Consider the following 26,375-nt stretch of genomic DNA (forward strand, 5'->3'; position numbering starts at 1 on the left):
ATGTTTGTGTTTAAGTCTTCGATTAATCACACTATGGTCTAAATTAAGCCGTTTCTTGTTTATTTTTGAGCTAAGAGTTCACTTAGGGCCCCTAGCTAATTTAGGTACATCTGTTTTTGATTTAATCATACTCCAAGGTTAAATACTTCCACTGTTTCTTTTAAGATTATTGGCAGTGCTTTGGATTCGGTAGTCGTTAAATTAGATGTTCTTATTATTCCTTTTTTTTTGTAAATGTGTTTACCTTTTTTCCTCAATTTCTTTTTTACTCAACATTATAACTCGTAATAATGGTAATCTGTTATTTATATTTACATAAAACGTCCAAATGTTATTTATATTGTTCTCCACATATGAAAATTGTAGTATCTATTCGCACCGTATATCCACGTAATTACGTGCATATAGTGGATGCGTATGCATAGTAGGCAACTCTACTGTCCAGTACTTATAAGTTCCAATTTTTTTTTTCCGATCGAGCGAGGCGCATGCGCTTACGTGGATATAAGGTGCGAATAGACACAGCGTATAAAAACAGTCTTACTGGATATCTAGTTAATACATAAACATTGGTATTGAGTTTTTCCGGCTTGTATTTAGGAGTCTATTCATAATTTGTTAACTTAAACATCCATTGCATTAGTTGCTGCCCTGAATTTCTCCTTGTATGCATTCCAATGTTTAATTAAATATTTCATGATAAGCTACAAAAATAAATTTATTTTTTTATGAGTACCAACTAAAATGATGCATTGCGTATAGTGCAGCTAAGCATTCCGTTTTAGTCGTAGAATAATTGATTATGGCTTCATTTATAGTTCTTAAAAAATAGGTGACGGGATGGTCAAATTCATCTTTTTTTATTTAATATCGCTCTAACAGCAGAGTCAGATCTAATGTTAACTTGAATGATTTGCTTAATTCAGAAAATTAAAAAATTTTCTCTTGACATAGATGGTCTTTAAATATTTAAAAACTCTTTTCTTGCACTCCGGTCCATTCAAATTTCTCCCCCCTTATTTAATAGATCTGATGATGGCTAAGCTATTTTACAAAAATCTTTACTAAAACGTTTGTAGTATTCTGCTAGTCTAAAGAATTGTCTAATCGTTTCCACAGTTTTTGGTGTGAAAATTCGTTAACGGCTTTTATCTTTTTAGAGTCTAGCTCAATTCCGCGATGACTTACTATTGGCCTAAAAAACAATACTTCTTTTTGCAAATATTTAAGATTATCTGGCTGGAGTACCATATCCACTCATCTAAACTGGTTGAAAAGTAATCGAACTTTACGGTCATAATATACTAGATCTTTTGCGTAAATAATAATATTATCTAAGTACACTATTATTTCAACACTTAATAAGCCTCTTATTACAAAATTTATCAGCTGTTGTGCCGTGGCAGGTGCGTTTTTCCAGCTTTAAGGCATTCATCTGTATTAGTAATGCCCATAAGGTGTCGTTAATGCTGTTATATACTTATCATGTTTAATCATAGAAATTTGTTCGAATCCACTTGCTAAATTAACAATTAAAAGATATATGGATCCTTTTAACTGGCCCATAATATCTGCGTAGTTGAGCAATGGATATGCATCATTAGTGGCTCTTTCATTAGGTTCTTGGAAATCAATTACTACCCTCTATTTTCGATCTCAATGGCTATGAAGTTTTTTTTAACTATATAGAGAGGTAAATCATACGGAAATGACGAAGGCTCAACTATTTCATTATTAAGTTTTTTTAGATATTAATGTTATTACTCGATGGGTGAGTATTATGTCAAATTATTTAACATTTCTATACTATAATAGAAAAATTTCTGTAAATAGTATACATGGCGCAATTTGGATGGAAAGAGGTCAATGTATAATAATTTGACATTAAGTTTTTTTACTACATAACATTCTAAAACTTTTCTTTGTACCGGTGGGTAACAACATTGTGTAGTGTTAGTGGACATATTATTTTCCGTAAAAATTTTATGTACAACAAGATTAGTACAGGGTAAAGGGTCTCCCAGTACCAAGAACATTTCTAAAAATTTGGAAATCAGACAATAAATTTGGTCCTGTTCATTCAGGATTGAGTAACCAGTACGCACTAGTCCTCTTAGATTTCTTGTTAGGTCTTGTTTGTTTTTAATAGCTGATCTTACATATTTACTACCAGTATCAGGGTCAAATTCAGGAGCAACGTATTCAAAGGGTAGGATTTTTGTTGAATCTATTTCAACCGTAACATCATCCTCATTGGTAATTATTTCTAAAATATGTCCTTTATTGTTTTCATTCATTAATATCTCTTCTGCTACATGCACTTTATCATATCCTACGTTGACTCCTAGTAAGTATCCTTTAGGTAAATTTATATTAATTGAATTACTTCTTAGTTTCTGACGTGTTCGAGCCTTAAAGGTATATTTAGTTAATTTATAAGTGTTTTTTGGGCCTTGATAAGGCAATGTTGATCTTCACTTGTAGTATTTATTCTCCAATCAATGACATAAGGTTAGAGTAAATCTTGGCCGTCTGATTTATGATTTTTACTCTGTACACCACTTTCATCAGTTTTATTATCAGTGGACTTCATAAAACTATAACCCCTCTCTGATTATATCAATCTGTCATTTTTATCTAAAGAATGTATATCAGCTTTTATGTCATCAAATTTTTCGTATTTAGGTATATTTGACTTCTTGGGCTCGCCTACAATGTAGTCGAAGTAAAACTTTTGTTGGTGAATTTTATCTCTAGAACACTCTGTTACTTCGTTCCTAAAGTAGAAGCTAAAATTTGATTTTCCAGCGATTGTGTCTTGAATTTTCTTGCTTTCTGTTCTTTTTCAACCCTTTCCATTCGCTTTATTCATTTAAAAGTTTTTAAAAAAGGATTAAAGTTCATTACATTATCGTCTAATACTATAGCATCATGATGATATGATCATATGGCTCGTCGTTTTTTACAAAAGTTTTGACCTAATAGACCGCCACCTTTGATGAGAAAATTGTCAGTGATCACATGAAAAATTGTAGGTTTTTCTTGTATAGTTATATACGTTGTTTCTTTAGTTAAACTTAAGTGAAGTGTAATTCCAGTAAGATTTTTAATCCCACTTATTTTTACGCGTGAAAATGTGGGACATTGGTCTTATTTCATCAGGTATGAGGTAGTGCCATTATTAAGCATGAGTGAGACAAAGCGATTTTTTCCTTCAGGGACTAACAACCTGATGCTTGTGGGCTTGGAGTCTCTGGCGTGTACTAATATGGAAGGTTTCGATTATGTTGCTATGTTTATTACTTGCGCTAAAACATTTAGTGTAGAGGTTGAATTTTGTCGTTAGAGGCTTACCTTCAAATGACGATGGGGGTAGGCCGCCTGAAAGATTATACGACATGGCAATCGGTCATTTCCTGATTTGTACTAGTTTTAATAATTTGGTTTGAAGTTTTAGTGCTTCTAATTAGTATTTTTCTGGATATTTTCTATAATTCTGACCTGTACATCAATATACTTGATTATTTCTAGGATTATAATTAGCATTTCTTCAAATATAATAATCATTAGGTTTCTTGTTATTATATCGTCCTGAATTATTTTGATAATAATTGGAGTTCTTTTAATGATTTTAAGTATTCTGATCTTTTCCCTGATTCTGATTATGTTCACGGTAATACTGCCTACTGCTAGATAGTTGATATTGTCCATTACAATTCTAATACATTATTATACTGCATATTAACATTGTAATTTTGATTGTTCATACATTGTTCAATAACTTGTCCTATTTGATACTATAAGAATGGCTGATCAGGGTACCTGATGGGCTGTTGATTTTTTTATTTTAATTATTTTCTAAATCACTGTAAGATGATGTATGGTATCGTGTAGCCAGGGTTACACCTGCTTTTATTCAGCTCTCCAATCTTAATGCATACTTTAAGGCCTTGGCTAGAAAGCAGTTTATCTCGCATCTACCTGCTTTCCTATCATAGTTTCTAGACCTCTCATGAACATGTTTCATGCCATGTCATTATATGTGCGTTGTATGTATTGCCCTTATCCTTCACTAAAACCTTTTCACTAGCGCTCAGCAGTAGGTTTACATAATTATAATATTTACCAACCAATTGGCCTTGTTGTTGACATACTTTTTGCTGCTACGTTTAATAGTAAGAAATAGTTTTTTCTGTTATATATCTTTTTTTTAACGTTTTGTAAATGCCTCAAGACTTTTGAAGTCTTGGCCACTTACGCTTATACACGCGGCACCTCGCAAATTTGGTAACACTACCTTTTTATACAGATTTTTTTGATCGTCTCTTACCCACCATTTTCTAATCTGATATCTTAAATGTAGCCTTTGAGTGGAATATTTTTCTATCAAATACATAAATAAATTTGATTGCATGTTGAAACAGAAAATTTTTGTTAAGGAACTCTAACAACGCTTTAGCTACTGTTATATCGGCATTAACTAAATTATCATTCTCATTGACCATTTTTACTGTTTAATTATTATCTGTAAGGTATAATTTAGATTGTGGGTATGTTTTTTGTCTCCTAATTTTTTTTATAATATTCTATCTATCTTTTTTTCTGTAATGAGATTTAATTACGTCTGAATCAAAAATGTATTATTATGTTATAATTATCCTTTGCTTATTAATTTCAAAAAAATTTTTTATTAGCTCGTTGCCATGTGACATCCTATGTCATATACTTAATATTCATTATTTTTGAAATACACAGCTCCATTAAAAAATTATTAAAAGAAAATGCTCAGCGATCGTAAAAACATGAAGCTGTATAGCTACTTCTGCAATCTCGTGGCATATAACTTACTTCCTTTGAAAAGAGCTGTCATCGCAAAACTTTAACTACCCGTGCGATTTCCAAATAATCTTATATAGCGCTCATCTTACTACAACAAATTTGCACTAAATATTCGTAAGAATGAAAACAATCAGCAGTTTCAACATTCACTACTAAGAATGTCCCACAGCGAATGTCGTGAACAGTTTCAAGATCAACTGTACCAAATAAAACAACCGAGAGATCAGCAACTTTGACCATTGTTTGTGGTATAGTTGTTGCACCACGTTTATGCTTGTATAAATTGAGAGTCATTGGGTTAAGCTCTGATTGGTCGTTCAGATCCTTAACTTGACGTGTCTTCTTTAAATGCAAGAGTATAAAAACTCCTTGCACATACCAATAGTTGCCTTTTCTCTTTCATCAAGTGCTCCAAAGTAACTATAAAGGTTGGAGAGTGAGTTCTGTTCGTCTTTCAAGCGGATGTAAGACTTAGTTCAGTGATTAGGCTACGTGTTAAAAGATGCAATTCAAGCAAATCCAAGACTTAGTTCGGTGACTAAGCTGTGTGAGAAAAGCTTAAGCAAACCAGACCACTGTACACTTGCCTAAAAAGTGAATCAAGGAGGAACAAGAAAGAAAGGGCCGTCGACTTGGGTTCCGACGTTAAAAGCAGCAGCCTAATTATTTCCATCACCACGAGTACTTTCGTATAGGATTAAGATCATCGTTGCGGTCAACTTTGTAAAATCTTGCAACTGCGTGCGTGCAAGCAGCGGGTAATCAACGATTATAGAAGTCGTTAAGTTAAGAAAAATAAAAAACTTGTTAAAATATTGTTAACGTGAATCTGAACCTTTATAATTAATATTATTTGTAAAATAAATTATTTTCGGCATCACTGAATTATTAAATCATGAGATAAGACATAACTTGGTTGTTAATTATATTTCTTTTCTTAAATAAAATACTCTAATTACTAAATTATATAAAGTGTTCTAAGAATCCAAATTTCAATTGATAAAAATTTAAATTTCACTTTGATAAATAAATTATATACGAAGAAAAAATTGAGTACACAACGGATGATAAAGACCTTACGAGGACGTCAGATAAAGAGACGAATAAAATACGCTACGACCATATTACATCAGATAAATTCAAACAGTAGGTCAACGCTAGCTTGGCGCACGATATACCAACACCTCTCTACACATACCATTCGTTGAAACCTAACACTACATTGCCGAGTCAACGATTTAAAAGAAAAGCATACAGCAAGTAAGAACAAATACGACCTTAAAGCCGAGGGCTAGTTCCTGACGAATAAAAATTTAATTTATTTGTTTGTAGAACAAATCTACGAGTTCCGCCCTTCACTTTTAAGTTCAGACGTAAAAAATTGGCATCTCTTGAGGGGAACTAAGCCTTTCGTTTTACTTGAAGTATGCTTTAACCTAATCCTAATTTGTTTATCATTTTTTTTTATAAATAAATTTTTCTCTTTTCTTTTGTATTTTTAAAATTTTTCATTAAGGGATCATACACTTGAGGATATAAACAAGGTAGCTGATGTAGCTACAGGGGTACAGTTACTTGAACAATACCATAGTGCACGGGAAGCCAAAAAATCACTTGAATTCCTTGAATTATCACGTAACGTGATAAATAACTCAGCTTTACGCATAAAGGGTATAGCAAGAAGTTGTCTAGACAGATTAACAATAAATACATTAGACGATCTTATAAACCATTTAAAGGCACACTTTGCTCCTTCCAAGACTTACGCTCAATACATCACCGACAATTATAATCCTCAGGTGAAGCTGGGAGAAACTGTTCGCGATTTTCATGAAAGAATCTCCCAACTCATTAACCAAGGCGCTAGAGCAGCAAAAATAGAAGTCGCTTTCAACAATATTCCTGAAAATCAATAGCCTGATTTAAAATTATATCTAGAAATGGTTGGTCGTGAAGCATTTATGCGAGGCTTACCCGATGGATTCAAGGCCAACATAATGTCAAAAATACCAAAAACCTTTACTGGCGCTTTACGGGTAGCTTTAGAAGCCGAAGAAGTTGGCAAATATTACACCCTAATACTCACGCTAACATGTACCATCAGAATTTACATATATATCTTGCTCAGCAGTTACACCCCACAGCAAGACAAAATCTATCAGTACACCAACGAAATAGACAAGAACAGTTTTCATATTTTTAGCCCAATCAATACCATATACAACAAATTGAGTATGATGATCCCAACATGTACAATCGTGATAATAAATCTTATTGTTACAATTCTAATGACACAAGAATTTTTTCTACTACGTTTAATTTAAATGTAAAAATAATATCGCACCCAGCTCTTCAATATCGAAATAACGACTCTACTGATCAATCTGTAGAATTGTTACAAAAATCGAATGGAACGCAGGCTAATCAGCCTTTGAACGACTGGTGGAAAAATCATTATAATTTTGGCCCCACGCATCCAATACAACATTAAAATCAATTATTAGCCTATTTAAATTGCCCGTTTCACAAAAGTTTACTACAGTGTGTATTTAGCAGTTCTTCCACTTTTCCAATAGAAAATTATCCCTGCACTTGTAAAAATACTCAGACATATCCACGAGAATCACGAAACGACACCAGCTATCGATCAAGGTTGAATTCCTTCAGTAATCAACAAGTTTTCAGGCCAAATTCTCGTAAACCGTACCATTCCTTAAACGAGAACGGTGCTCGTCGCCCCGACGCAACGGCGAGCAAAGACCTGAATCAGCGTCCACTGACAAATCAATGAGTGCAATCACCTGAGTGTCCGTCGCAACAACCATCAGCACTGCACCGACAATAAGACTAAAAATTTCACAACTAAATAAAAGCGAAAATACCTTTATCATAGATATAGGAACTGACGTCAATGCCATAAAAATATCTTCATTATTATCAAATATTATTATTAATACAGATACAAAAATTTTCCTCATTGGATTGACTTCTCAGAATATTATAACATCAGAAACAGTGACATTAAATGTATTTGATAAAAATCACGTTTTTCACGTTTTATTACAAGAAACACCATTCAGTGAAACAGGAATATTAGGAAATTTATTTCTAGCTGAAAAGAGAGCCAGACTTTGTTATGACATGAGAGTCTTGATACTAAAAAGAAGACCTATAAGTCCCATTCCATTTATAGGAAGAATTGCAACAACAAGCTACGGAGAACGTGGTCTTGAATTGATCGATACGATGACAGAATATATAAGTAAACAAGACCTTTTTCACGAAATTATAGATAATATTGGCATACATAAAGAAAATTCGGAATCTCTGTCAACTTCTTAACATTTTAAGCCTACAGAAATAACCTTTGGTCAAAATCGTGTATACAAAATACCAGCTGGAATGAGAGTTCCAATAGAAATTCCTGTAACGCAAATCAACAGCCATAGACAAGTATACTTATGTTTGATAGAAACTACTCCTGGTATATTCATAGGCAAAGCAGCAGTAACATACGATAAAGGTCACTGTCTTACGATGGCTGTAACACCAGAGAAGAGCCAGTAAAAATTGAGATTCCTCCTCAAGATCTTGTGCCTTTTGACTTAGATGATTCAGAAAATTTTCTTGATTTAGATTGTTCCCAACATAACAACAGAGGAAAGAATTAAATATATAGAAAAACTTTGCCAGTATCATCATGATAAAACAAGTTATTAACAACTTTTCCAAGTAATAAAAGAGTACTCACATCTTGTTTATATCAAAGGTGATGCTGCTCCACGTACATCGTATGTACAACATAATATACCAACAACTGACGATAAACCTGTCTTTACTAAACAATATAGATACTCTCCTGCTCTACACAAGGAAGTTAGAGATCAGATTGATAAATTATTACAAGAAGGAACCATTAGCTACTCTTCTAGCCTATTTAATAGCCCTCTGTGGATTTTTCCCAAAAAGCTAGGACCCAACGGAGAAAAAAGACATCGCCTTGTAATAGATTACAGGACATTAAACGCTAAAATTATCCCTAATGCTTACCCATTGCCTAATTTTACAGAGATATTAGAGCAAATTGGTGGGTCAAAATTTTTTTCAGTATTCTTTAACAGTACTAGCTAACGGATTTCACCAAATTGAAGTATCTCCAGAAGATTGCCACAAAACAGCTTTTAGTTATACATACGGACTTAATGAGTATACAGGTATGCCATTTGGATTATGCAACGCACCGGCAACATTTCAAAGACTTATGGATTTTGTATTATTGGGATTACAAGGCACGGAACTATTTATATTTTTAGATTATATTATAATATACGCCAAGATTTTAGAAGAACACGAAATAAAAATAAGAAAACTATTAAATAGAAAATAGTTAAAAGATTAATCGATTTCTACACATATAAAGATTGGAAAAAGCATTTAGGGAGCAGTGGCAATGCGCCTACCGTTATGCAGTTAAGGGAGTTTATAACTGCTCAAATCATAACTTTAGAGGCTTCCATTAGGAAAAATTCGAATAATCTTGATCAGAAAATTAAAACTAATAAATCTGCTGCTGTGCATCAGACTGTAGCTCAACTCACTCCTGATAGTAATTCACCAAAATGCTTGTTTTGTAATCAGGCTTATCGACTGTATCAATGTGACAATTTTAAATCAAAAATTTGGAAAGAAAAAAAGAGCTTTATTGATACTAAAAAGATTTCTCTTAATTGTTTTGGGAAACATAGCTCAAATAAGTGTCCTTCAAAATTTCAATTATACGACCCAGAGGCCACTTGTCAGGTGGAGTCACCTCATTCTTAATAAGAAGTAAATCTACTATCAGCATGGATCTTTAGGGCGTAAGCCACTTAGATCGTGCCTGAAGAGTGCTGAGGTACTCTGAGGACTAGCGCCTCCAAAAATCATGGACAGTCTGTGTAACAAGCTTCCTCCTGTGTAATGGAGATATTTTTCCGGAGGTCAAATCTGGTCGGGGCAAAATATAGGATGGTCTAAGTATTAATAAGTGGGCAGGAGTGAAAGCATAAAGGTCCTCAGGATCATTGGTCAGAGTAGCCGCGAATAAAGGCACGATTCTATACGACACAACAGGGTCGAGAACTCGACAAACGTTAAAATCTGATCACCAACGACTCGCTTCGAATGGAACTTCAATGATTTTACGGTAGATTTCCAAATACCACTAAAGTGAGGGGCAGCTGGAGGATTAAAATGCCACTCAGTGCCAGAAAACGACAGACTATCGGCAAAATCAGATGAAGGACACCGAGCTGTCCACATTCTTTTTAATTCGTGGTCAGCACCTACAAAGTTCGTGTCCTGATCACTATGGACATCAGTACACTGCCCTCGACGAGACACAAGGCCCTCGAGACGATGATTGTTCCAGGAATTAATCAAAAACATGAACCACAAAAGAACTGCAATAAAGTTACAAAATAAAAACTCAGAGCAAAACATTTTAAACTTAATACATATTTTAAACCCAAGAAAAATTTTAAAATTAAATTTCTTGAAAATAAGTAATAGTCAGCAAATATCGTGATGTTAAATATATATAAAAAAAAAAACTGCCCTCGACGAAACACAAGGTGATGAAATGCTGCAATAAATGCCTCAGTAGTCCCCATCCAGATGTACCGCTTTGGTGGCCGTACATATAAACATGACCACGTATCCCTTGAGAGTACCCTTTCCTTGACGTTTAGACAACAAAATTGGAAAAGGTCCGGCATAATCAACTCCAGTCTTCTGAAAGGGTGGACTAGGAGTAACTTGACAATTTGGAAGATCGTTCATCAATTGAGTCTGCGTCCGGCCCTTGTACCTTTTACAGGTGAAACAGTGACTAAGTTCAGCACGTACTACTTCACGACCTCACAAAATCTAATATTTTTGCCTAAGAGACACAAGAATCATCTCAACACCTCTATGTAATGCCTTGCGATGGTAAAAGCAACAATTGAGTGATACAGTCGTAGCCATAGAGGATTAAGGGATGCTTAGCATTTGTATCTAAAAGAGAGTTACTAAGCCTTCCACTGACTCGAAGAAGATCATCGATGATAACAGGCGTTAGTTTATGCAAACGACTACTTGATGGAAGCTGTTTTAATTCATCAGGTCTTAGCCCTTGGTTTCTACGAAGAACAGCTAAATTGGCTGAAACCATCTCTGCTGATGTGTATCAACTATTAAAGAGGCAGCATTATCGATTTTTTCAGTCGACAGGTTGCCTAAGGCTACATTGTAATAGATATTTACAAAAATAAAAGCCAGCTTAGGCTGGTAGGAGTCAGTTAGGTCCATGTTAACCCTTTTTTGAACTACCTTAATGAAAAGCTTATAAACAAATCTAAGACAATAAGCAGTTACCCTAAGAAGCCTTTCCTATTTGGAATATCGACCATACAATTCAGTGACAAAGGACACTAACCCTTTAGTTTGTTAACATTATAGAGCAGATCCTCTAAAATTTCAATCTTAAGTTTGGGATACTCGGGCTGGAGCTCGTGGAGAATATCTGGTCCAGAAAACCACAAACACTGTTCTCTCATTTGACCTGGATGTATTCCTCGAGAAGCTATGTCAGCTGGGTTCTGACTAGATCTTATATGGTGCCACTCAGCCTTAGGCATCAGCTCGAATATGTTTGAGCACCTGTTGGCAACGAAACAAGGCTATCTGGATGGCGGCGCATTAAGCCAATGAAATGTGTTTAATGAGTCAGCCCATAGGTGGACGGGTTCATCTTTGACAGGGTAACAATGAAAAAAATGACTGACAATTCTAGCAAGCAGCTGAGCAGCACAGAGTTCCAGGCGTGATATACTCAAGGTCTTAATAGGGCTGACCTTGGTTTTAGCCAACTGAAGAGTGACGTAGATCTTTTCATCTTTAACTATACAAATATAAATTACAGCAGCGTAAGCCGACTTAGATGCGTCAGCAAAGCCATGCATTTCTAGCCTTTCAAAGCCTGATGAGAAGAAATTCCGGCGAGGTATAGTAATTTTGTTTAATTGGGGCACTTCATCCAACCACGTGACCCATTTAGCAATAACTGTTGGTGGCAGAGAATTATCCCACAATATTTTTAATAGCTTTAAGGACTGCAATAGAATTTTGCCAAAAATAATAACAGGCAAAAACCATCCTAACGGATCAAAAAACTTAGCTACTTGTGCTAAAAAATATCGTCTCGTCCAAGCTTGAGGGCTAGAGCTAACAATTCATTGGAAGTGAAAGTCATCACTTTAGGGATTCCAAGACAAGCCAATAACAGAAATTGTAGTCTCTAACTCCTTGAGTTTCTTTGGTTTGTCGACCTTGAATTCGTCAGGTATGCCAGGGAGCACTTCAGAAACATTAGCTGACCACTTTCTGAGAGGGAAACCACCAAAATGAGCTAATTCTAAAAGTTCTGCACTTTTTTGTTGTGCTTCAATGAACGAGTAAGCGCCTAAAAGGCAATCGTCAACGTAAAAATTCTCCAAAATAACCTTGGCGGCTCTAGCATGAGATTCAGCATAATCAGCAGCCAGCTGGCGAAGAACATGAGTAGCTTGAAATGGCGAGCTTGCTTGGCCGTAAGTAACTGTGTGGAGTTAAAAGATTTTTGGAGGATCAGACTGCTTTGAACGCCAAAATACCATAAATAAAAGGATAGCCTGAAAAAACTGATCATCAGTATGAACAAGTATTTGCCTGAACATTTGCTCCACATCAGTGGTGAACGCAAACTCATAAAATTGCCATTTTCAAATAATTTCATACAAATTATTTATTTAATTTGGGCCTGAGTACAAAACAGAGTTCAATGGAAGGCCTTCGTGATTTTTAAATGAGCCATTAACGACTACTCTTAACTTTTAAGTTTCTTCGTTCATTTTATAAAAACCATGATGTGGTAGAAAATAGACGGCACAATCAGACTCAAAGCTTTGAAAGATGTGTCTTAAGGCTAGGTATTTTGACATGAATTTGTTATAAGCACCATAAAATTCAGGGTTCTTTTAAAAACGTTGTTCCAGCTGCTTGAACATAGTCAAAGCTGCTTAATACCAAACTTCATGCGCAGCTGTTAGATCGTCTATGGCTACGACTATATCACTCAATTGGTAATTGACTATTATCATCGCAAGAAATTACATAGAGGTGTTGAGATAATTCTTGTGTCTCTTAGGCAAAAATATTGGATTTTGCGAGGTCGTGAAGTAGTGCGTGGCGAACTTAGTCACTGTTTCACCTGTAAAAGGTACAAGGGCTGGACTCAGACTCAATTGATAAGCGATCTTCCAAATTGTCGAGTAACTCCTAGTCCACCTTTTCAGAAGACTGGAGTTGATTATGCTGGACCTTTTCCAATTTTGTTGTCTAAAAGTCGAAGAAAGGGTACTCTCAAGGGATACGTGGTCGTGTTTATATGTACGGTCACCAAAGCGGTAGATCTGGAAGTGGCTGAGGACTACTTGACTGAGATATTCATTGCAGCATTTCATCGTCTCGATTAGATGTATATTTGGCGTTCGTAACTGAATTTTAACGCATGTGCAATAGCAAGAAGACGAGACGCCGTGATGCTGCACTTCAGCGTCTAATACCTCTAGTTTACTAACTCTCACGCGGTCAGTCAGTCTGTCAAAACGCACTCCCTGCTTTTTGTATTTTCCTTTTGATTTGATCTTGCTTTATTTCAGTTCAGCTTACGGTTGTATCCTTGATTGTAAAGATTAAAGATAGCATAAACTGAAGATAATGAGAATAAACGTGTCCGTGTTTCATAATAAAATCGACAGTGTTGTACATTTTATTGCCTGATCACATACCCACATATCCATACTGCTAACATAAAGATTTGTAGGTTATTAACAAAGGCATGCAGGGAGAATCATTTATAGAAATACATAGTTCTTACGTATGAATGGCTTTGAATTTAATCCATGGTATATATAGCTTAAGTTTTCATCATTAATATAAATATTTAAAGTAGTTGTAATGTGATATCCCATGTCATATACTTAATACATAATTAGTAAATATACTTAATATTTATTACTTTGAAACACAGAGTTTCGATGTAAATTATACAAAGCAATATCTCAGCGATCTCCAAACATCGAGCGGTACACCTGCTTTTACAATCACGTGACATATAACTTAGTTCTTTTGAAACAAGCAACTGTCGCAGAACTCGAACTACGTGTGCAACCTATAACAATCTTATAAATTGCTCAGATTACGACATCAATTTGCAGTGGTACATCCAAGAACGTGAATAGTCAACAATTTCAATATTCTTTTCTGCGTATGTACACAAGAAATATCGTTCGGATTTCTAACTTAACGCGTCCTCCTTAACTGCAAAAGTGTAAAAACTCCTTGCACATAATAATTATTGCCTATTCTCTTTCATTAATTACTTCAAGGTAACTATAGAGGTTTGAAAGTGAGTTCTGTTGCGTCTGTCATGTGGATGTAAGACTTAGTTTGGTGGTTAAGCTACGTGTTAGAAGCGCGCATTTCAAGCAAATGTAATTCTTAGTTCAGTGACTAAGCTGTATAAAAAAATCTCGAGCAAACCAGACCACTGTAGACTCGCGTAAAAAGTGAATCAAGAAGGGACAAGGAAGAAAGGACCGTTGACTTAGGTTCCAACGTTAAAAGCAGAAGCCTTATTATTGTCATCGCCACGAGTAATCTCATATAGGATTAGGATTATCATTGTCGTCAACCTTGTAAGATCTTGCGATTGCGTGCTCGCAAGCAGCGTCTAACCAACGATCATAGAAGTAAGTTAAGTTAAGACAAACTTTAAACTGCGTAACCATTGTTAATGTGAATCTGAAACTTTAAAATTAATACTACTTGTCAAATCAATTATTTCCGGCTTTTCTAAATTTATTAAATCATCAGACAGGACATAACTTGATTGCTGATTAAGTTAACTTTCCTAATTGAAAAGCATCTGGATTATAAAATCATATGAAACATTCCAAGTTTCAAAATTCTAATTGATAGAAACATAAATCTTACTCGATTAATAAATTGAATATCGAGATTAAATTAAATAGACAACGTATGACAAAGACCTTTACAAGGACGTGAGATTAAAAGAGGACTAAGATACGCTACTACTGTGTTACATAAGACATAAACTCAAACAGTATGTCAACGCCAGCTTGGCGTACACTGCTTCATACATATCGCTTGGTGAAATCTAACACCACAACGACGAGTCAACGATTTACTGTTAGTAGAAGAAAATAAGGCCTTCGGGCCGATGGCTGGTTTCTGACGAACAAAAATTAAATTTATTTTTTGTAGAATGAAACTACGAGTTCCGCTCGTCACTTATAAAAGTTCGGACGTAATAGTTAAAAACTGAATACTTCAAATTACTATTCATCTATATTTGTTATATGAGGTACTTCCTTTTTTTGTAAGACTAATTTTGCGATGGTAGATTTTTTGAAGATTCTTGTCTGCATAGGTATAAAATTATATTAAGCTATCTCTTAAAAAAACGTATATAGTATAAATATTTAATACTATGCTTTTACGCGATTAGAATACTTAAAATACTTCTTATTTTGAATATTGAAACTTAAAAATAAAGTTGATGTTTTTAATAGTTTGTTGCATGTTAAAAACTACTGAGTAGTAAGGTTCTATTATTGGCTATTTTTATTTTATTTTTTGATGTTCTGTCGTAAATTGATGGTTTTACCAAAACTTGGCCATATTTTTAAATTTTGTATTTTTAATTGTTCTTTGTATCTAGTAAATGTTTTTGATACATGTAATTGGCTCAACTTGTTGTTGATGAGAAGATTAAGTTTATTTTACGTTTGTATTGTATTTTGCGCTCCTTCTAATGGGTTCGCCGTGTTCCGTGTGATGTTAGAGTTCATCGTTCTTCTTTTGCTGATTTGGTGGTGTCTGTCAACTGGATGGTAATTTATTGGAGTTCATTCTGGTTTTAATAATGTTCTTCGCTACTGTTACTCACGGACTGTTGATGGATGTCTCAAACAATAATCACTATCAATGTATGGTGTTTTTTTTTTTTATATATATTTAACATCAAGATATTTGCTGACTATTACTTATTTTCAAGAAGTTTAATTTTAAAATTTTTCTTGGGTTTAGAATATGTATTAAGTTTAAAATGTTTTGCTCTGAGTTTTTATTTTGTAACTTTATTGCAGTTCTTTTGTAGTTCATGTTTTTGATTAATTCCTGGAACAATCATCGTCTCGAGGGCCTTGTGTCTCGTCGAGGGCAGTGTACTGATGTCCATAGTGATCAGGACACGAACTTTGTAGGTGCTGACCACGAATTAAAAAGAATGTGGACAGCTTGGTGTCATTCATCTGATTTTGCCGATAGTCTGTCGTCTTCTGGCACTGAGTGACATTTTAATCCTCCAGCTGCCCCTAACTTCAGTGGTATTTGATACATACTTGCTGGCCATCTTGTTCTTCCTGCGTTGTGCAGACAGACCATGAAGTAGTGCATGCTGAACTTAGTCACTGTTTTGTATGGTCGATATTCCAAATAGGAAAGGCTTCTTAGAGTAACTGCTTATTGTCTTAGACTTGTTTATAAGCTTTCCATTAAGGTAGTTCAAAAAAGGGTCAACATCGACTTAACTGACTCCTACCAAGCTAAGCTGGCTTTTATTTGTGTTAAAACCTATTACAATGTAGCCTTAGGCAACCTGTTGACTATGGAAATCGAATTTACTGATTACAAGAGCATTGAACATATCATTATCGCCCATCTGTCTACCCATGGCCACCAAGGAGTCAAAGGTACCCAGCATTTCTTTGGACATGCGTTTTATTCCAATGCAAGAAGAGTTTTACATTGGTAGGTCACTACTAATGGAGTTAGTGCAGGAGGATACTAAATGACGCTTATTGTCGTAAAAGGCAAGGAGGGTCTTCCAGGCTTGTGTATAATTTTTCTCTGTGAGAGGAATATTCTTTATAAGATCTGATGCATCACCACTTAAGTGAGTACGTTGATGATGGTTTTTTATTACTCCAGGGAAATCCTGCTTCCTATGCACCAGGGCTCTGAATACGTTCCGGAAGTTTTCCCAACACTCTAGTTTACCATCAAAGATCGGAAGATCAATTGATGGCAAAGAAGAATAACTTTGGAAGTTATTTTGATTTAGAGCGGGGTTTTTAAATGGGTGGAGCTGTACCAGGATTGTTGACGGAAAGTAAATGTAGGTGGTCCTCAAAATCCCTAACTATCGAATAATATTGATCTTCAGCAGTCTCATATAACTTATTTTTCAAATAATTATGATCCCTATTAACAGATTGTAACTGCAAAATAGCAGCATTAATCAACTTAAACTGCTCGAACGCATCTTTAACTTGCTGCAGTCGCAACACAGCTTGACCCCTTGTCATTTTGATGGTACCAAGTTTTCTAAAATTAATAATAGCGTTTTTAATCTTGGTAAAAAGGCTAAGCTGAGTTGAATAATATGACTCCATTGCAAGGGGTTAATCTCATCTGGCAGTGACAATCAAGCTAGCTTTTAACAGTATAAATCGTTTAAATAAATATTATAATAAAAAAGTAGAAAATCTCAAAATTGAGTAGTTATATAACTAACGCAAATCAATACTTGCACGAGTGCTTAAATAAACTGAAATTTTTTAATTTTTATCGCTAAATTGAATCGTGTAATTAATAGTTATTCAAATTAACTAGAAATCGCAATTTAAAATCTGTTGAAGGAGCAGCTGTAGACGATGCAGGCGATCAGCTACCTGCTTAATTGAGTGCGAAGAATAGAATGTATGCAGGACCTTAAAGACGACGATTACGTGCATAGGTATTCAGGCAAACGCAATGGGTATCCAGACATTGAAGTGGCTCAATAACAACGACGGTTTACGTTGAACCGGCAGGCAATGGCAGCCTGCAGCTATGATGAGAAGCACTTTCAAGTTCTATGATGCCCTGCAGTGACAGGCGAGCACACCGTAAGTGTTAGCCCGCTGCCGATAAAACCCTTGTTGTTCTGTGGAGCAAGAAGGTTTATAAGTACGGCACACAAAGGAAATTTAAAGAGTGAGGGCACCAATGGCCGACTATGTGCGAGCCACGTGCTTATGAGTGCAAGAGAGCACTATGTTTATATGGCTACGAAGGCCAAGGCTAAATATAAGCCAATTGTTTTCTATGTAGCTAAAAGCTATTGACCATAGTAGCAAACGAGTAATAGTACTCGAGCTAGTACAGCTAAAAATAAGCTGAGCTTTTATATGAAGCTAAAAGCTATTTACTAAGGTAGCAAACGAGTAATAGTACTCGAGCCAGTGCACGAAACAAAAAAAATAAGTCTGTCTGCGCAAAGCAGGAAGAACAAGATGGCCAGCGAGTAGGTATTAGGGCCTGTGCACAAAAAGATGGCGACAAATCGCACGAGAAAAGTGTAGCAATAAGCTACGCAACGAAGCCAACGAGTATGTACTTGAGTTCGTGTACAATGAGAAAAAAGCACTGAACTTACCACAGGTACCAAGTGTTGTTGTATGCGAGTGTGTGTGTGAGAGAGAAAGATACGCCCAACGCGCTGGCGCGCTGACCGCATCTCTCCCTCGCTTTTCTACATCTCCTTTTCCACCTCCTCCTAAAAATACATTTGTTTATAGAGTATTTTACCCTCTGGATTAAAAAAAAATAAATGTAATTTAGTACCCAAGTCACACCTTGTAAAAAAATATGTGTAATTTTGTACACAAGTTGGACCTCCTCGTTTCTATGGTTTTTCGAGTCACTGATTGAAGGTTCTCCTCTGTTTGTTCTCTCCTGCTCACTTACTATAGGTCATTCAAATTATGTAATTGATGTAACGTTATTTAACTATTACGTTTGGATCTCTCTTATCTAATCCATGTATACTTCTTCCAAAGATGAAATTCTTGATTTACTGACGACCTTATTTACTAAAATACAGAATTTAGGAAAAGGTCAAGTTAAATATATAAGGACAATTAAGCTTTTAAAACAACTATTTATTTTGTTAATAAAAATGTTGTGACGTTTCATGTGTCGTTTTAACCCATCTGTTTTTTTCTAACACTTTTTTTCAGGGTTTTTATGAATTAATAAAAATAATTCTGCAAACTTTACAAAAATACTAAAATTTTCTATGTATCAATTTATGAATTCCTAATTTTTTGAGCGTTAAGAGTCTTATGTTGCGTAAGTTGCAGGGACATAAATCATCATTGATGAAAAACAAACGTTTACTTATTTTTACAAACGACTGAAATAAAATTATTATAAGATACCAAAAAAATATGACAAATAACCAATGTTTAAAATTTCTTACCCAGATTTATCTCCTATTGAACTTATTAAATGGTAAGAATTTTTTTTTTAACTCAGAATTTTCTGCACTACTTTTACTTTTTCTTTTGATCATTGTAAAAGTAATTGTTTCATTAAAAATTTTCAATTAAAAATTTAAACAAAACTTTTTCTAAGGAGGTTCATAAAAAAATTGTTCAAAAAATTTAGTAGGTAATAATAAACATTGTATCAGATGGCCAATGTAGATAACAGAGCTAAGTTTTAACATTAGTACATTGAGTTAACGTAAAGGTTATGTATATCATGATGCTTTGTACTTTAACGTGACTTATTCTCTATTAAAAGACTACTTAACAATAATAGGAAACCTTACTATTTCGCCTAAAAGTCTAATGTTAAAATTTAGATCTATTTAACATAATTACAAAGTGTTTTATGTTTGCTACTTACATATTGCCGTTGACCTTCTATCTTGAGAGTAACCAACCCTCTTTCTGATTTTATATTTTTGTAACATTACTTCATACTTAATACTAATTTTTTGTATCTTTAAATAAAACACGTACGTAACAAAAAAAAAACATTAATGCATCCTATACTTTCCTAATGTTCATACATAATGAATGTTTGGTAATCTACTTATCTTATTATATGCCAGAGTAATTTACTGACATAACTAAAGATTGTTTTTAAGAATTTTTCTTTTTTAAATATAGCTGTTTTCAAGATATAATGAAGAGTTACATTATAACTTACTATTTACATTTTAGTGAGACCAATGACATCAGCGTGGGGTTACTTGTGGAAGTTTGGAGTAAGGGGATGCTGTGGGATCAAGTCTTAGGTTATCATTACATCTTACTTTCTGGAATATCTTACTCAAATCAAGTGAGTATTGTTACGTGTATTATAAGAATTTGACTTGTTGTCATAGTATCACGTAAAACAAAAAAAGAATTTTTTCCAAATGTTTGCAAGAAAAAGTGTAACATACAGCTTTTTATAGAGTTATTATTTCATGTAAAAAATAGTATGTAGTACAAGCTAATTGTTATAACGTATATATATAAAGTTTAAAATGTAAAATGTATTTCCAGATATTAAATTGTATTCGACTATAAGTTTTCTTTGAAATTACAATTCCAAGATATTCGAAAATTTGCAATAACCACTGTTTTATTCAGTTATCACCGTTACGTCTTTATAATTTGGCTAGTTCCGTATTAAAATACATACATGATAATTATTTATTACGTAAATATTTTTTTTTAAATTAAAAACAAGAGAAAATGAGAAGATCAAAGACTGTAGCACAAAAACAATGCCATGTACGCTTCATTATTCTCTTTTAGGGGCATAGTCATGAATGATGCATAGAAATATTTTAATAATATTTAAAAATTTTGCATGCCACTTTGCAAATGTATACGACAGGTAGGGTAGCAACTTCATTTGTATAATACAAACAAATTATTGCAATTTTGGATTAACAAAAGTGTTAAAGTATTGAATTGTAGAACGAGATGCTTATGCATAGGCTTTTGTAAGAAACTCACGATGTAATTATTCTTAACAATAGCTTTAAATACTTCCAACTTGACTGTTAAAAAAACCAGTATGATATGAAATATGATTCAAAACATAACGTATTAAAAGTTAAAGAGGCTTAGCTACTCTGATAGGGAGTTATTGTTTGTGGAGTTTCAATACAGTACTGATATGGTATACAATAGTATGATATACGACATAATAACAATATTGTAGCTATATTTGATTTTAACGTTTGTATATATATTTTTTCTACTTTACATTCTTTTATCATAAAGAAAAAAATTGGTAACACAATGCGACCAGGTCCACAATATTTTAAGAAAATAGCTTACTAATACCCACTTTTAAATAAGACAAAAACCTTAATAACCCCCTAAAATATCATACTATTAGAAAATAAATTTATTAGCTTGCAGATTGACAACTGTGATATTATTAATAAACATATGTTGTTGTAAAAGAAGTTGTACATATTTTCTTATCTGAATATTGGACGCTACGTAGATTTTAAGGCACGACTGATACTCAGGAGTGCCTTATATTTTTCCCAAAGCAAAAAGCGTTAGTACCCTTAAAACTAATTGTTTTTGCGTAAAGAAATATTTTGTACAAAAAAAACTGCGATTGCAGACCTCAGCGTCAGAGGTGTATGTATGTATGTATGGGCGTTATAAAGTTTTTTGATCAACTCATGCACTTTCTGTTAGATTGGGCTGAAATTTGACAAATAGCTTTGTCTTTCATGTTTCACTTGATGGTTAAGAATCCATAAGGCTTCCTCTTTTAGAAAAAAATAGGAGTCGTTTTAGGATGGTACTTTCAGTCAAAAAAAAAATTTTTTTGGTATAACTTTAGAACGTGATATTTTCGAGATTTTTTGTGCACCACAAAGTTGTAGTTATGCTTAAAATACAACTTTTTCGTACTTAAAATTTTCGTCCAGGATGTAACCCAAACGTTCTGTGAGCCAAAAGGTGCTCAAAATTTGCAAAAACGTAGTTTTTTTTCCAACTTACCTGTTTTGTACTTTAAATTATAATATAAAACTTAAAAGTTGTAGATCTTGTTAGAATACAAGTTTTTTGTGTACAACATTTTCACCTAGGATGTAATGCACACATTCTATGAGCCGAAAAAAGCTTGTAAAATTAATAAAAAGTCGTTTTCCCCTATCCAACTTTTTTGTGTTGCACTTGAGATAACAAATTAAATGCAATAGTTGAAGATTTTGTCGAAATACAACTCTTTTGTACTCAACATATTTAGTTATAATATTCAATTTGTGCTCTAAATCGCCAAAATGCCGAAAAATTGTAAATTTATCGTTTTTTTCTACTTAACTTACTCGTTTTTTTTATTTACATTTCAGATTACAAAGTTAATGTAAAACTCATAGATCTTGAAAAAATGTAACCTTTAATCAACTTAAGTTTGTGTCTGTAAGATGAAATTAACCCCACAAATCGCAAAAAATGATATAATACTAGCTTGTTCAGAATACATACACGAAAATGTCTTCCTCTGAAAGCTTGCGTACAAGATGCGCTCACCCATATATGGTATGACGTACTCAGTTATTAGAAGAAACAATAGACTGTCCCTTAGAATCTGAGGTACTGAACCTAAAAAAAATGTGATGTCTTCTAAAACCTTGTGTACGATATGTGCTTACCCATAGATGGCATGACGTTCTTGGTTATTAGAGGGAACGGTAGGCGGTACTCTCAAATCGGAGGTAGCGAACCTGGATTGCACGCGTACGTTATGCGAATAAATAGATAATTGAATCAGACTATATGAAGTACAGAAACAAATACATACTTGAGGTACCGTTCCCTCTATTATTCTAGTACGTCATGCCATTTATGAGTGAGTGCATTTCGTACGTCAGCTTTTAGAGGAAAACATTTTTCCATATACGGTTGACCCTCAATGCAAAGTTAAGGGTGATAATCATTGTATTCTAAGGCTTCTTTTTTTTCATCCTGTGGTAACGTGTATATTTTTTTACCAACCCTACACCAAACACTACCAACTTTTTAGACAGTGTGGTAATGGCAGTAATATATTCCCTTGCATCAGGCGTGCCTTAAATGAAAAAACGCAGTTTTTGCATGAATTTAGCTACTTGTTTGTCTGTATATTTGTTTTTGTATTTATTAACTAAGTATGCCATATATTTAAAAATCATTTGTAAATAATTTTTAAGACACCTTAGTATATAACGCTTAGGAGTTTAAAATACTTAAAACAAAAAAAAAATTTTATGAACCTTGATCAGCCACACGTTCACAGAAGACAAACGAAAAATTGCTGGTAGCTATGTAGCTTAGTACTTTATTAATAACAACACTATATTTACCTAAAAATTAGTGATCACTGTTACTGAAAGCTAATGCTTTATTGCAAAATTTCTCGAGACACAGTTAATATTTAATGAATTGATTACCTCAGATTGGTGTTTCATTTTTTTTCACCAAACATCAATATAAAATTTAGGATTACTCCTGATAAATGCTACTTTACTATTAGATACTGCAAGCAACCTTGGAAGACCCTGCAACTTTTTCTAGAAAAGATTATTTTAAAATTTTGTGGTGTCAAGTAGGCATATCTTAAATAAAATTGTCCAAAGCATTTAAATGTTCACGTTGCCAGTGCACAACCACTTTACTTATCGAAGCAAACTTTGTTAAGACAAAGAAAATATTTTTTTCTGTCTTAAGGCATTGTTTGTGATATTTAAAAGCTTACTGCTCCCAGTCTAAAAAAAAGTATACACGACAAAAGTGTAATTCAACCAGTACTACCTAACGGACGCTCAGGCCGCTAAATAGTACCAGTGTCAACAGCTTTTTTGTAACAAAAGCTATTTTTAAAATTTTCATGTGACTCTTAGAGGTAAACAATTAATATTGATACATCTATCATTGTATCAATTGGTGCATACGTAGATAGTGGCACTTTTATAAAAGTACTTGTAAAACCATCCATGCTCTTGTTGATGGCAAATATACTGATGACTCATGGCCAAAATTTACTTATTGTCTATTTCAACAAACTTGATTAGGAAATAAATATTAAGAATCAAGCTTGAGGTAAAGCAGCTTAAAAATTAAGAATAGGAAATTATTGAAACCTGCAGTATGATAAAATGTACGGCTTCTTAGTATCTCAAGTGGTAGAGTAGCTGCTGTCTAGTAAGCAAAAGTTTGTGTTTGATCTGCATCCGAGAAGAATATTTTTCTCATTTGGACTTATTTCTAAAGAAGTTTTTTTTTAAATAGAAAATAAGTGAATTTTCATTTTAAGGCTTTGGTATATTTGTTATCAGAAAAGGCGAAAAAGGTTTTATGAGTGCTTATATAAAAGTGCCACTTCTTACATGTATGCCAATGTACACAATGGGAAATAAGTTAATATTACTTATATACCACTTGAAGTCGTATTAAAATTTTTAACTTATTAAAAAGTATTACAAACATATTCCACTCAATCTATTAAGAACCATTTTTTCAATCTAGAAAAAAAATTTTCAGTTTCTTAAAGTCATTTAAACGAAAAAGTCTTAGTTTACTATTGTAGGTGGTATCACATTTAAGTAAACAGTTGACGAAGTTACAAAACGTTTCAACTTTTTATTTTCAGACTGTAAGAAATAAAAATGAAACATTTTTACACAGGCCACCACATAAATATTATTAACTAACACTTCTTTTCCATCTTAAGACAAAGAATTCCAATAAATTAAGTAGCGACATGGTTTTTTATTTCCACTGAGCATTTCAAACATTTTATCACGTGCGCATACTGCCTGCAAACACGCGTTTCTCTCTGAGCTAATTCTATTAAAATGGCTCTAATTTTTCTAATGTCTTAGCCTATAGCTAAGGGTCTTACTTTTCCTTGGATAAGTTATATATTTGTACGCTTCTATACCATTTTCTTCAATCTATAAGGAATGGCTTCAATTTTACGCTTACTGGATATTAAGGATAAGTTCTTTATTCGATACTACAATAACATAGCTATAGTAAAAAAAAGTTAAGACAGTGGTGCAATTTGTATCCTATCTTAAAAAAACGATGGGTCACATGATAAAGCCTGTTCATTCGTCGTGTGATTGGCTGAGACTGATCAAATGTGGGTAGATTTGAAAATGACATTTTGAAAAATCAGTGAAAAGTTATTTAAATTTGTGAGTTGATAAAGGTTACAACATAACGTGTCACAACAATGATATAACTATTGTATTTTTCGTTGAAAATATAGAAAAAATATGTTTGATCAAATTTCGGAGGTTGGAGCGCAGAGCGCGCAAGGAGCACAGCCCCCTATTGTATATAAGAATGAGAACTAAGGCAGTAATAGGTAATCCTCAAAATATATGTAAAGGCACAAGTAGGGCATCACTCTTCTGCCCACTTTGTGCACCAACTCGTAAGCTTATATTCAAACGCAGTAAATAAGTGTTAAATGCTTGATTTATCAACTAATTTGCCAAAATAAAGTTAGAACAAAGTTCTTCAGGTTAATAATGTTGCAAAAAATGTTATAACAGATCGTTAGATAGTAATATTATTTTTCATAAATAAAGTTTTATCAATAGTTAATAAATTGAGTCTTGACAATTGTAGTTAGATATATCGTAGTGACAGTACTTTAATTTAATCGGTAGTATTATTGTCAATCTACTTGGTTAAGAAGGTTATTCACATTACCCATTTATTTTAACTTACAGTGAAACTTGATGAGATTGCTGTTAAAGGTATAAAGCATCTTCTTTTAGGATTTTAAGTACATTTAATAGGCAAATTTTTAAAACTATCAGTAAAAAAATGCACTCCAAACATGAACTCTTATGGAGGTTACTTTTCTATTTTACGATATAATGTAATATCTCTTAAAGTAGATTTAACATCGGAAAAGAAAAAGTTCGTAGTGGAAAAAAAACTTTTCAGCTAAAATATAACAGAAATTAGGGCTTATCAGAAAAAATAGTATACAATATTAAATCGTTAAAGTAATCATTTATTGACCAGCAAGAGTAAAATGTTTGCTGTGTAAAAAAACGGTCATTTAGATTGCTCGCTCTAATTTAAAATGATTCGCTAATATGCTAATGTAATATTGAATAACATCATTTTATGTTTGATATTTTTTGAAAATGATAATAAAAAAGTAATGATTTGTTTCATCATTCAATGTTATTTGAAGGTGAGGTTATTCACATCATCCAAAAAGATAAATATTCATGCTGATAGAAAAAATAAAGGTTAAAAGGTTAGGTTTGTGTGGTAGACGATTTTCAACGGTTATATGTACACTGAGAGAATGTTGGTAACACTCAAGTGCAAACTGTAGTCATAATAGCATAATAATGTCGTGGTACGCACGCTTCACACATTTTGGAAGCGCTCCACTCCCAAACTATAGTGCATGTGCACCAACATGCGGGTCAAGATATACACCTTTTTGTTTGCTCAGAATTTACACCAAATGAGATAAAGGACTTATACTTACGTCTCAGTGCTAGTACTTTTTAATTTTTGAGACAATGACACTCTTTATTAGGTAAAGTATTTGCGGTATGTCTCTAAAGATATTGTATAAAT

At 33.6% G+C, this 26,375-nt stretch overlaps 2 protein-coding genes across 2 annotated transcripts in view; one reads left to right on the top strand and one right to left on the bottom strand.

The window, feature by feature from the left end:
* Positions 1–7,520: 7,520 nt before the first annotated feature.
* LOC149374115 (uncharacterized) lies at positions 7,521–16,699 on the bottom strand. Its single transcript, XM_089594468.1, has 7 exons — positions 16,609–16,699; positions 12,137–12,457; positions 11,646–12,016; positions 11,297–11,540; positions 10,551–10,736; positions 9,942–10,280; positions 7,521–7,669 (listed from the first exon to the last, which is right to left on the bottom strand). Exons 1-7 carry the CDS (start codon positions 16,697–16,699, stop codon positions 7,521–7,523), a joined length of 1,701 nt encoding a protein of 566 aa, XP_089450594.1.
* A 3,319-nt stretch (positions 16,700–20,018) lies between these two features.
* Positions 20,019–26,375, top strand: part of LOC149374116 (phorbol ester/diacylglycerol-binding protein unc-13-like) — a 161,715-nt gene continuing 155,358 nt past the window's right edge. The window contains exon 1 of the mRNA XM_089594469.1: positions 20,019–20,097. Coding sequence (XP_089450595.1) covers positions 20,032–20,097 — 66 coding nt within the window. The 5' untranslated portion in view covers positions 20,019–20,031. The remainder of the gene's footprint in view (positions 20,098–26,375) is intronic.

The sequence above is a fragment of the Copidosoma floridanum genome, unplaced genomic scaffold, assembly GCF_036245765.1.
Source record: "Copidosoma floridanum isolate Cflo_tuat_1 unplaced genomic scaffold, Cflo_Japanese_pri ptg000021l, whole genome shotgun sequence".
Lineage (NCBI taxonomy): Eukaryota > Metazoa > Arthropoda > Insecta > Hymenoptera > Encyrtidae > Copidosoma > Copidosoma floridanum.

Coding starts and splice junctions, on each gene's coding strand:
- LOC149374115 (XM_089594468.1), bottom strand. CDS start 16,699: ATGTCCAAAGAAATGCTGGGTACCTTTGACTCCTTGGTGGCCATGGGT. Junction 12,017..12,136: donor GACTACAATTTCTGTTATTG/GCTTGTCTTGGA, acceptor TTGATCCGTTAG/GATGGTTTTTGCCTGTTATT. Junction 10,281..10,550: donor GTCTAAACGTCAAGGAAAGG/GTACTCTCAAGG, acceptor ACTTTATTGCAG/TTCTTTTGTGGTTCATGTTT.